This window comes from Periplaneta americana, chromosome 11 (genome assembly GCF_040183065.1).
Source record: "Periplaneta americana isolate PAMFEO1 chromosome 11, P.americana_PAMFEO1_priV1, whole genome shotgun sequence".
NCBI classification, from domain to species: Eukaryota; Metazoa; Arthropoda; class Insecta; order Blattodea; family Blattidae; genus Periplaneta; species Periplaneta americana.
This window is the reverse complement of record NC_091127.1, coordinates 38,969,139-38,982,520: the sequence shown is the minus strand read 5'-3', so window position 1 is coordinate 38,982,520 and position 13,382 is coordinate 38,969,139. Positions and strand designations below refer to the sequence as shown.

The following is a 13,382-nucleotide window of genomic DNA, read 5'->3' as shown; positions in this document are numbered from 1 at the left end:
CGTAAGTCCGAATATAGCATTTTAAAACTTTAGTAGCTTTTTCTGTAGAAGTACACAGTGCACGCAGCTTATTATGTTCATTTTCGAATGCTATTAATCTGTAAGCAAATGATAACTATAACCGAAAAAAGTTTTCAATTTTCAATGTAAAACTGCAAGACAATATTATACTACCAATAGACCCTACTTACAAAAATCGTCTATTGTTGTGTTGCCTTTCTCTTTCACCACACAAGACTGTCAATCAGTCTTTCGCAGTTTTACGTCCTTTATCATTTTCATTCTTGAACAATTAACTGTGCTCAGGAAAGGAACGATAATAATGTCCAGTCTCATCTGCACTGCAAACACAATTTGGAGGAGTTTCTGAAATAATTTTCAGCCACTTCTCCTATATCCATTTCTCACCATGCATTCACTTATACAAGACGTTTCTCATCTCTTTCATTGGTATTGCTATCTTTCTATTGCAACAAAATCGTATTTTCCCATTTTCTTAGCAAGTCGTCAGCTTTTGTCTTGCAAGGGTCCATAAAAATGAGTATCTTTTTCACGAACACTGGTTACAGTTCTAAGTTTATGTTTTCCTTTGCCAACTTAAAGTATACTAGGCCTAACTCGGCTTTTAACAGTCAGGACAAAAGTAGCTCTGAATTTTATACTTGCACTCCTGTATTTCGTTGACTCATTTTCGATTATTTGTCGTAGTGTTCAATAATTGAAAGTTTATTTTTAATGTGTAAGTTTTTACATTCATTTTGCACACTTGTCATAGTTCCATTGCAAGAATATGACCATCATAAATCAAAAGCTGAACCTAAACTGTTTGTAGCCTATGTTTATTTTATTGTCAGCACACAATTTTAAAAATAGAAAGCTATCATATCCCCCTTCAAGTCATAAGGACGGGGGCGAATGCCACTGGATTGTGTTTCAATCACCTCAATCTTCATGTCTTTCTTGAAACTTTATGCAACCCAAACAATGTGTGTTTTGGTGCTTGCGAGGGAAAACTACTCTCCTCAACTGGTGACTGTCCTTGACAGATTGTAACATTGACCGTATCTTCAATACCGGTAAGTAGGTCTACTCAAGGAATAAATTCATAAATAGGCAGAAAAGTGATAACACAAAACGGATCACTGATAACAATAAACAAATTTTTTCCAATGTTTTTGTATCTCTCCAAATGGGATTTCATAATAATGATAACATTAACTGACTGATAACATTTATCCGTGATTGTGATTACAATAAGCAGCATGCACTGTTTTAGAGATTATTAACATAAATTTAACTGTCATAAATAACATTTCGTGGCACAATACTTGAAGTGTTAGTTGAAAATACATTTTAAAAGCTCATCCCGGGAAAAAATCTTAAACACTACTACTTTTATTTCAGCTTACAGTAATCCATAAAAAGTATTGGTTTAAAGGTGCAAAATCATTCTCAAGGAGACATTTAATATTTAGATTATTTCGGCCAAGTTTATGTTACACGTACCTAGTAGGCCTAAATTTTTAATGGTATGTCTTACTTATGGTTTTTAAGGAACCCAGAAGTTCATTGTCACCCTCACATAAGCCCACCATCGGTCCCTATCCTGTGCAAAATTAATCCAGTCTCTATCATCATATCCCACCTCCCTCTTAATATTATCCTCCCATCTACATCTCGGCCTCCCCAAAGGTCTTTTTCCCTCTGGCCTCCAAACCAACACTCTTTATGCATTTCTGGATTCGCCCATATGTGCTACATGCCCTGCCCATCTCAAACATCTGGATTTAATATTCCTATTTATGTCTTATGTCAGGTGAAGAATACAATGTGTGTAGTTCTGCGTTGTGTAACTCCATTCTCCTGTAGCCTAACTTCATCCCTGTTAGCCCCAAATATTTTCCTAAGAACCTTATTTCAAACACCCTTAACTTAATCTCTGTTTCTCTATCAAAGTGAGAGTCCAAGTTTTACAACCATACAGAATGATAGGTAATACAACTGTTTCATAAATTCTAACTTTGAGATTTTTTGACAGCAGACTAGATGACAAAAGCTCCTCAACCGAAAGCATCCACCAGATTAGGTTATTATGAAACTAAGAAAAAGAAACCGTGGTTTGATGAATATTGTTCCATGGTAGCGAAAAAATGGTATGTCTACACACAAAAAATGATTCTGCAATCTCTAGTACGGTACCATATTCTATTGGCTATGCTGATAATATAACTTTAAATATCGTCTTCACATGTAGATATCCCACAATGTAATTCTATTCATCTTAATTTTATATGTAATAATACTCCATTCTCCATTGTGGCGATATATAGATCCCCAAACAATTGTATAAATTAATTTTTAGACAATTTTGAACTATTTTTGTTTAATTCTAAAGACACAAGCAATCAAATCATTGTTGGAGACATTAACATACAAATTCTAGAAGACAAATTAGACAGTACTGGCAATAGGTACATGAATATCTTACACGAATATGGTTTTGTCAAATTTTTACACTCTATCACTCGGCCTGATTCTAAGTCTTGCCTTGATCACATATTTTTTAAAACAAAGAGTAACTGGAAATTTGTACCTGCTGTTTTGTGTAGTGCTATTACCGACCACTATGCAGTTATTGCATTATTCGAAATTGGAATTAAAAACTCTAATACATCTCAGTATCCTCTCCATACAAAAAGAAACATAAATTACAATAAGCTAATTTCGCTTATAGAAAAAGAAAATTGGGATTCCGTGCTTAACTGTGAAAATGCTGAATTGTGCTTTCAAGTATTCCAAAATTTAATATCTAATTATATAGACATAAGCACAGATGTATCTTACTTTAAAGTATCTTCTAAATTAAGAAAAATAAAACCCTGGATCACCACAGGTATCATTAAGTCAATCCGTATAAGAGACAAATTAGCCAGAAATATTAGAAAAGAACCTGATAATATAAATCTAATAAATTATTACAAAAAATACAGAAATACTTTAACTCTTATTATAAGAAACATGAAAACTCAGTATTATCAATCTCAATTTCAGAAGTATCGAAATAATCCTAGGAAATTTTGGCAAACTATTAATGAAGCCACAGACGTAAATGTGAACCAAAATAGTATCATATCAGAGATTTTAAATGAAGAGGGAGAAATATTTAAAAACAAAAAAGACATAGCTAATGAATTTAATAAATATTTCTCAAAAGTAGGACATAGCATTGCATCGAACATCAACAAATCGGCATTTAACACGAAAAATTATTGCAGTGGCCATAATAAGCACGCATCTTCCTCCATGTTTTTATCACCAGTAACCGAAGAAGAAATTTATAATATTGTTAAATCCTTAAAAAATAATGTCTCACCGGGAATCGACAAAATTACAAATAACACATTAAAGATTATCATTAAACATATATTAAAACCGCTTGTTTATGTATTCAATCTATGTCTCACCCAAGGAGTTTTCCCAGAATCTCTGAAAAATGCTGTAGTTGTACCGGTCCGTAAGTCAGGGGAAAGAAAAAGTCTGAATAAATATAGACCTATATCCTTGCTCTCTAGCTTCTCAAAGATATTAGAAAAATGTTTAAAAAACAGATTAGTAAATTACTTAGAGAAAAATGAAATTCTCTCCAAACATCAGTATGGCTTCAGAAATAAATTATCTACGGATGACGCAATTATTGAAGTCACTGGTAAAATTATGCAGGAGTTGGATAACGGTTCTAAATGTTTAGGGATTTTCTTAGATTTAAGGAAAGCTTTTGACACGGTGAACCATCGTTTACTTCTGGACAAATTATTTGATATAGGAGTCAGGGGTATTGCGCATAAGTTATTTCAATCATACTTAAACAAAAGAACTCAGGTAACCAAAATTGATGATAATATCAGTGAAAATGTAAATATTGATATAGGTGTCCCTCAGGGAACAATTTTAGGTCCTATTCTATTTTTAATATATATTAATGATTTATTAAACATTGATTTGAAAGTACATAATGGCTCCTGTTATTCTTACGCTGATGATACGGTGGTGATTTTCAGTGGTTTAACTTGGGAGGACACTTATAAACATGCCAATGTAGGTATAAATTTTATCAAAAACTGGCTTGATGCAAATTTGCTATCTCTAAATATAACTAAAACTACTTTGGTGCCATTTTCTTTAACAGTCTCTGGATTGAACAAATTGAAATCACTTTCTCATTTAAAATTAATAATCCACAACTCATTTTGTAAACTCTCTACAACCTGTAAATGCCCTTGCCTGAAAGAATCTGTAGATGTGAAATACCTGGGAATTATTGTTGATCAGCACTTGAAATGGGATAGACAAATCACCTTTTTATGTAACAGAATACGTAAAACAATTTACAAATTTGTAAACCTTCGCCATTACTTGCCTACTCACGTATTACGTTTGGTTTATTTGGCTCTAGTTGAATCTGTTATCCAATATGGTATAATTGGATGGGGAGGCATTACAAAAACTGCTCTTTTTCCTCTAATTATGTTGCAAAAACGTATAATCAAAATTTGTTTGAAAAGGCGACTGGATTATCCAACAAATTTGATCCATTCTGAATTGAATGTTTTTAGAATTGACCAAATTTATGAATACTCTTTAATGAAATTCTATCATAAAAATAGAACGAAATTTGTAGCTCAGCCACATGCTCATAATACGAGACGAAATGAAATTCTTAAATTAGTTGAACCTAAATATCTCACATCTGCTGCTTTACTACACAGTACAAATTATGGTCCACGGCTATATAATTCGATAATAAAATTTCATCCAGAATTGACTACTTTAAGTAATGAAATTTTCAGATCCAGAATTAAAAAATTTATATGACAGACTTCCCTGTATATATATTATGTACCATGTATTGTAAAACAAGTTTATTTCTATCCTAAGTGTATTTTTCTATTTTATCTTGGTTACTATCTCAACATGACCTGCACTAATTATACTACTAATAATAATTTAATATTAATCCATCAATCTAAACATCGTCTCTTTTTTCACTCAGTTATTATTAGTATTATTATTTACTAATTTTATTACAATCTTTATGTGAGCTTTTTTCTTAAGTATTTTGTCTACAAAGTATGTGTATCTATGTAACGGAACTGTCCCCGAACACGAGCTTTGCTCTTTCGGGGTATTTTAATGTAACGTTTTTATGTATATGTTATTATTAAATAAATAAATAAAATAAATAAAAAAAAAAAAAAAAAATTAGGTGCTACACCTTTCTATCTAGTAGAACAAATTGTAACCTTGTCAAAAAGTTTTCTCCATTCCTTCCTATCCTGGATTGTTGTCCAATTTTTAATCTTTAGTTAACTTGAAATATAATCTCATTAATTGTGTTTATATTATGTCCCTCTAGGTCAGCGTTTTCCAATCTTTTTCAACATGTGGCATACTAAAAGTGTAATTTAAAGTCCCATGGCACACTCAATCTAAACCAGTGGTTCCCAATCAGGAGGAATTTTGAGAGTTTTTAGGTGGAATGTGTTTATTCAATGTTGACGCTTGTAGACTCACTTTTTTATTACCCTTTCACTTTTATTTCTCCAGTTTTTGCTATGATAACCTTTACTATTTCCATTTTCTTGCGGCACATTGGTTGAAAATGGCTGCTCTAGATGAAACGATTAAACTGCAGGCTCCAGGTTGTTGCACTCTGAACCAGGAATTAAACATGGCACAGATCATACTGGCATTTATACTACTGTATTTTGTGATGACAATGACTGCAAAGCAATTGTGGAACATTTCTGCATTGCTCTATCGTTGTGGCTTTTAACATTAGCATAGAAGATTGTGTAAAATATAATTTAACATTCTTTCTTTCTTATTCTGCATAGCCCTCCTCTTTTTTCATTTACATACCACTGCGGGGAGGGGAGGGAGATTCATTTGATCTACACTAGACATCTCACAAATGCGGGCCTACCTCGTCATGGGATCGACATGACACAGTGTCATTGCAGAGACTTCACAGGACAATCATAAGACGAACACTCAGCCTGGTAGACGACTTGAGTTAATTTTTTCCTTGTCCACATCGGGAATCGAACCTCGGACTGCCTGGTTTGAAAATGCACGCTGTCCACATTGACACTATGCCAGATAACTAAAATATCGCGTGATTTTTTCTCCTACAAGGAGACTTTTAAAAACGGTATTGCAAATTCCTGCAAACATTATTTTGCCAACCTGGTTCCATGTAAATTTATTTCCTTGATAAGATCACTCGAGCTGCCTGTGCTACAGATCCAATAGATAAGATTAGGCCCATTTAATTTACTCTAGTGCAGGAGTGGCAAACTCGTATAGTGACCAGAGCAGTCGATATATGACCACAGTCTACTATATACAGTCGCGAAGCTTGAGGTGATTTTTTTGCAAATCTCGTGATAAAGCGCTCCAAGCGGTTAGCAACTAGAAACAATAGACTGTCCACAGTCGACTTTGGACTGTGTCGTATTTCCATCGAGTGCTAGCTCGTTGCGTATTTCACATTGATGCTTGTGAAATGTTCGTTATTGGTTGTAATGAAAATGTTAATGGCTAATATACAATAATTGGAATAATAATATTTTACTAGAGACGTAGAAAAATTAAGTTTGTTTTAATGAAATTTATTGATCACGTTTTATTTTCAATTCTGATGGGATTATTATTGCTTAGGCCTACTTTTTTTTCAAAGGATATGTTTTTAATTATAGCTGTTAATTTTGTTGTTATTTTTATTTGTTACTTTACTAGAGACGTAGAAAAAGTCTGTTACAATAAAATTTATTGATCACGTTTTATTTCCAATTCTGGTGTAATTATTATTGCTTAACCTCATCCCACTTTGTTAACTACGTAAGCCTACACTACAAGTACCGGTACACGTAAGTTACTCCATTAATTCATATTTCCATTATTATTGTTGTAAAGGGAAATGCAAATTAATATTTATTGGTTTCATAGTTAATTATCGCTATAATCTTGAATGAGTGAAGTGATTATAGTGAATTTCAGTTTGTTTTGCACAAACAAAATAATAAGTTATTAACCTATTTCTTGTAGGTATCTTCGAGTTTATGGTGGAATTTAATATAATTCATTAAAATAATAAATTAACTTTATGCATTTAATATTTCAATAATGGAAGGAAGGTGTTAATATTTCTAAAAGAACACAACGAAAGTTTGACTATAATTATGTGTGTATATTCCGCCTTTGCTTATCATACAATATGAATGAATTAATTAGTCATATTTTCTCACCACAAGTGCCTCATTTAACTTCAAACCGGCAAACACCACACAATAAGTGATCACATACTTCACATAGTTAAAGTGATGTAAAACTAAGTGCTTTTAAATAGTTTTAAACAGTGTTTTTAAATAGTGTTTTTTAAATAATGACTGAAACATTCTAATTTAAGTTTGATAAAGTGTGGTACCAGCAAATAGTATATAAGAGTTAAGGTGATCATTTGTGTAATCATGACAACACTTCACCGACATCGCACAGCATACACAAAAACACTGACCATTTAAGTCCAGATACATGCACCCACAGGCTTGGTTAACAATTAGCATCATATACAAACATCTGAAGATGGTACAATTTACGTACCGAAAACGTTAATGAGAAAATATGACTAATTAATTCATTCATATTGTATGATAAGCAAAGGCGGAATATACACACATAATTATAGTCAAATTGTGACAGCTTATCGGTATATCTTCAACATGAAATTCACAACGAAAGTGTAATATATTTTGTCGTCTACTAGGAGAGAGATCTGCGATGATGAGGCAATAGTAGCGATCCTAATGGTGGGCAACTACCCATGTTTGCATTTTTACTACATATTGAGCTTCGCGACTGTATATAGTAGACTGTGATATGACTATCCGTACAAAAGCAACTGTAGCGGGAGAAGCTAAGCACTCTGAGAGCAGCTATTTCCCAGGCCTGCTGTAGTGTAATATGTAACTAGTCAGCGATATATGCAATGGAGGAGGAAAGGAATTGCCCACCTTACCCCATTATTTCCTGGCTTAGTTGTCTCACGAGTGATGCCTTATTGGTGTCACTTATGAGGTTCAGACCTGTCTTCGGACAGTTGACTAGACAACAACTATGTAAGTTAACATTCTGAAATAATTTTCACTCTACTTCAGAATACCGCGTAAGTACTTACGTACAAAAACTGTGCAAATTAAAAATAATTAAAACATGTTTTTTATTGATGGCACAAGGATAGGTAAATCTTACATAAAAAGATGTCCCCTGCACCAAATATAAATAATTCAATTATGTACTTACTGCCCTTACGCGGTATTCTGAAGTCATTCCAATAATTTTTATGGGAAAATCTGAAAGACTAGTGCAACCAAGCTCTACGAGGTGTCGAATGCAGGATCCGGCCGCTACTCCTTTCTTTTAGATTATGGGGAATATTATATATTTGGTAACAGAATATGCATCATGTTAGTGTAGTATTTATAGTTTACCAAATAGACCTAGTTTAAAATAGCGTGTTCACTAGGTAGAATTTCTAGTAGCAGTATTTACAAAATAATTAGTGTAAACAGTGTATACTAGCGTGAAGGAAAAGGGCTTTAGGAATTTCACCAGTCCATATCCATGCCGAAAGTGCCTTTCATTAGATACCGAAAGAATTCTATAACTAGTGGAGTTACTGAACTCCTCTTTCGCCTTTATTTTTAATTCTTTTGTCATTCCTACGTACCAGTGAACCACAAAATACAGAGTTTGCTGTGACAGATTCATGAGACGATGTCTCGGTGTAAAGGGCGAAATGATTCCAGAAACACGATATTAAAGGTGTAAACGCATGCAATGAGAGGAAGCGGATGAGTTTTCTAAGCGCGATGTGTTTGCTAGAACGTTCCTGGACGGAGGCTACCAATAATTCACTTTCATTTACACAATTCCCATATTACATAACAGATAATTACACAAAAACGCTTCAATTTACATCAAACGTACCCAAGCAGAAGTATCCATTTACGACTGGGCCCTCTACTTCAGCAATAACAACAGTCAATCCTGTTACGTTAGACTTATATTTATGGACGGGTACTAAATCGTTTGCCTTCAGTGAACAAATTAACTCAAAGCTTCCATTCCTTCCTCTTGCCGGTGAGCTGTCAACAGGAGCCATGTTGGAACAGTTATAAAAATATTATTTACAACTACGAACCAGACACAGAAGATAGTGATAATTGAAATTTAATCATCAGTGATGCCAACCTACCCAGTGTTGCCAACTCAGAATTCCATTTACCGCTGCACAAGCTTAAAAAAACCGCTAAACTGTACTTGAAAAACTCCAGATTTTTCTTAATACATCACTTCCAAATTTAAAATATTTAGGAACTGGAGAATTTCATAAAAATGTAGACTAAATTATGGAAAGTGTGTATCACTTCGTAGGCTCTATATTCTATGCAAAATCGTATGGACAATTAAATCTGAATATTTTGCATTCGATATCATCTTACATCATTTACATCGAGCTTTCGAACTATCACCGGCAACTTCTTCCATCCAATCTTTCAACACATTATGTTTTTCTTTTCTTTACGTATGGAGTTTTACGCTGCATTTTTCTTCAAAATTGAATGAAGTAGATCAAGAATAATATATTGGAAACTTCGGAAACAATCACATTCACAATCACACCAGTTCGTTCGAAATCTGATTTCACACTGAGTTGGAGACGTGCCTGCCAACAGTGAGTTTGGTTTTAAGTATGTCTGTGTTATATAAACTACAATGCGGAATGATAAATTAAATAATATATAATATAAGACGACATTAAGATATATGGATCATATGAGGAGACAAAGAGGAAGCCAGAAAATAGGAAAGGCTGGAGAATACTGGATTTGCAGTGAAAGACCTGCCCATGGACAGAACACTATGTATGAATGAATGAATCATAATATAAGTTATCATAAATGAAAATAATTCAGTTCATTATCTACTCTCTATGATTAAACATATCAATTCATTTACAAAAAACAATGCCTATATGATTAGACTAAGAGTTTAACGAAAGTGGCATACCTTATTTGCACAATAATGGATGAGGCAGGAAATGGACATGGTTGTACGAAACCGAGTTATAAAATATTGATATTTTATACTCGCACAATGAAAAATTGTGATAATACCAATACCATATGCATATAAAAACAATATAACATCTTTATAGAAAAAAATATATCGTCTGCCTTTGCCGGAATCATCAAAAAACGCCAAATAAATAGCTAGCCGCTGACGGTAAAATTCTGTAGCTGACCATAGTCCTGAAAACACCAGATTTAGCTACAAAACCGCTGACTTGGCAACACTTGAACCTACCAATAATGACTCAAAACGACTACATGGAGGAAATGGAAATTAATGGTATAGGCACAGTCTGGTATATACAGTCATGAAGCTCAATACGTAGGGAATATGCATCCATAGATAGTTGCTAACCACTAGAATCGCTACTATCGCCTCATTACAGACAATACGAAATAGTAACGGCAGAGTCTATTGTTTCTAATACCTTCACAACTCAAACTTCATACGGATGATGCTGCCATCAGTAGCCATGTATGAAAGCTGCATTCTCACATTCGACATCTAGTGGCAGAGATACGCACTACTTGCGCGTGTAAGAAAAAAAATTGGCGAGTGCTGCGAGAGATATATCACTGTCGCTGAACTGTGAGAAAGAGTAAAATCACGGTGATAATCCCAACGATCCGAACACACGCACATTGTGCACTATTCAAAGTTATTATTACTTGTTTCCAAATATGTGCTGTAATTATAATTGCATTTAAGTGACGCTTAATGTTGTACGTTTTGGCCCGTACATAGATATGGCATATTAAACATTGAACATTGTTGTCTTTAGAGTAGACAAGATACAAGCCTTCCCAAGAGGGATTAAATCCTGAACCGACTGTAGACGTATTTCTCTTCATTCTTATTCAAAACATTTAAGCACAAACGATAGTACACCATATGGGTGAATGAATGACTGATGGAACGCATAATCCAGCAATGCCTGCAGAATATCATCGAACAGACGAGAAGAGTTGATGCATGCGTATATAACCCGTCTGACGAAACATTGCAGTTTTCAGATGAGGGCGCTCGCTGGTAGGTAACTATAACGTCATTGGGCGCTCGTGTGTCGCGAATGCGATCCGCTCAGTCTCGATGCGTGGCGAGTCAGCTGGAGAAATGTTGATACAGTCTGACAATAAAAACAACAACAGCTGTTATGAACACAATCAAATACAATTACCAATACCATAGTTGAATTTACTTTTTCTGTCATATGTACGGTATATGCACGTACTTTATTCCAGAAGTAGCTGTATGCCGAGGCAGAGGTCTCAATTTCATCTGCACTATCAGTTGAACTGCCTTCGTCTGCTGTATCTGTGCTGCTACCTGGCCTATCACAATCCATCTCATCTTCATCACACTCTTCATCACTACTCACAATGCCTATGTTTATTACTACCCTTTCTAATTCCTCTTCCATTAACGCGTCACGACGCCAATATCCGTCCTCAATATGTTTAACAGATTGGCAGTATTTTATCCTGACTTCTTTGCTGATTTATCTTATTAATTGCGCGGTCATTTGTTTCAAAACTGACAGCCTCCAGAATGTATCTTTTCCGTCATTAAACTGTATCTTTTTCGTAACAGCATTCAGAAGCTTACGAGGGTCGGAATTTCTTTTCTCTTCTCATAAAACTCCAAAAAAAAAGTTCTGCGGGTGACACATTTTTCAAAATCATGGATGTGGGCGGCTTTTACCAGGAGTTGAAAATTGTTCTCCAATGCTGTTTGCTTCTTCACCTCCTTAGCTATAATATGTATTGTTCTTTCACTCTTCTCCACCTCCGTTGCTGTTCTTTTCACAGCGTTCGTTAATGGAATGATAAGACCTTTCTTTTTCTCTTCTTTACAAAATTTTAGCACACTGTATATAATATTTCTTTTTTTGCCAGTGTAAGACTTCGCGTGACGAGTGTCTCGGCGGAGTTTCCATTCGCTCTTGTGTACACACACACTTCCGATACCGACTAGCAGACTGAACGAACTGAACTGAGGCATTTCTTTACTGCAGCACTGTGCATAGTACGTCAGAACAGAGTGACGTAATGCAGTATCGATCGCATGTTTATGTCCAAGCTTACTCTACCTGCCGTCTGCAATGATTCTTCAGACGGGTTATACCACCACAGCCTCAGCGACAGAGAGGAGTGGGGGTCCGCCCTGGGCAGACACAGGGCAGCGTCAGGGCGCCCTAGCGCTCAAACGCTGTGTTGGAACTTGGAATGGTCTGCTGTAGAAGACGTAGAGGAGTTAATTTAGATACAAAAAATGGTTCGATTTTAAGATTCTCTTGCATATTAATTGAAGGAATGCCATTTAACCAAAATTTGTTTTCTGTTTGAAATCTATTAGCAGTTGAATTACGTTACCATATATTTTACATTTTGCAAATATTTTTTGTGCTTCTTTGCTTCAATATAATGTCTATACGGAATATACAGGGTGAACCGTAAGTAATATCATTAATTTCAGGGGATTATTCTTTGAGATATTTTAAACAAAAAAGTTTAATACAATTTTGATCGTTTTTGCTTCCGTTTCATGTGAAACATTTCATTGCTTATTTTGGGAAAGCCATTGATTGAATTCCCAATATGCTCAGAGCAGTGTATTATGATAATAAATGATTCAAAGAATTTTAGTTTTGTCTTTTAAATGTTCAGAAATTTGATCCGAACAAATGTAACTTTTCGTTCTGCAAAGGAATTTTAAAATATTACATTTGCCCGGATCAAATTTCTGCACATTTAAAGGACAAAACTAAAATTCTTTCAATCACTTATTATCATAATATTATACTGTTCTCTTAAATAGACTGAGGATATTGGGAATTAAATCAATGACTTTCCCAAAACACATTATGCAAAGTTTGACATAAAACATTTTTTTTCTCGAAAAGGCAGAAAAACGAGCAAAATAATTATAATAATTGATTAAATGGCGATCTTACTCGTGTTAATTATGTAAGCATGTGCGGCTTACAGCTGTTTCGGTGCTACTTCACACCATCCTCAGAGCCTTCTGTGTCTCGGCGTCATCTCAACTTCGCTGCCTGTTGTGTGGGTGCGTTCGTGTGATGAAGAGTTGTGTCATAGTGTGTGTGTTCTGAAATTGATCTGTGTGTTGAGTATTTGATTAGGGTGTGTTTTAGTGTGTCTGTTTATTTCATATTGTTCTAGTGTGTT

The 13,382-nt window shown here is 34.5% G+C and overlaps 1 protein-coding gene across 1 annotated transcript in view; it reads right to left on the bottom strand.

Annotated features, from left to right (window-relative positions):
- Positions 1-9,272, bottom strand: part of LOC138708951 (uncharacterized protein C05D11.1-like) — a 45,678-nt gene extending 36,406 nt beyond the window's left edge. The window contains exon 1 of the mRNA XM_069839340.1: positions 9,049-9,272. Within this exon, the coding sequence (XP_069695441.1) occupies positions 9,049-9,223 (175 nt within the window). The 5' untranslated portion in view covers positions 9,224-9,272. The remainder of the gene's footprint in view (positions 1-9,048) is intronic.
- Positions 9,273-13,382: the final 4,110 nt, after the last annotated feature.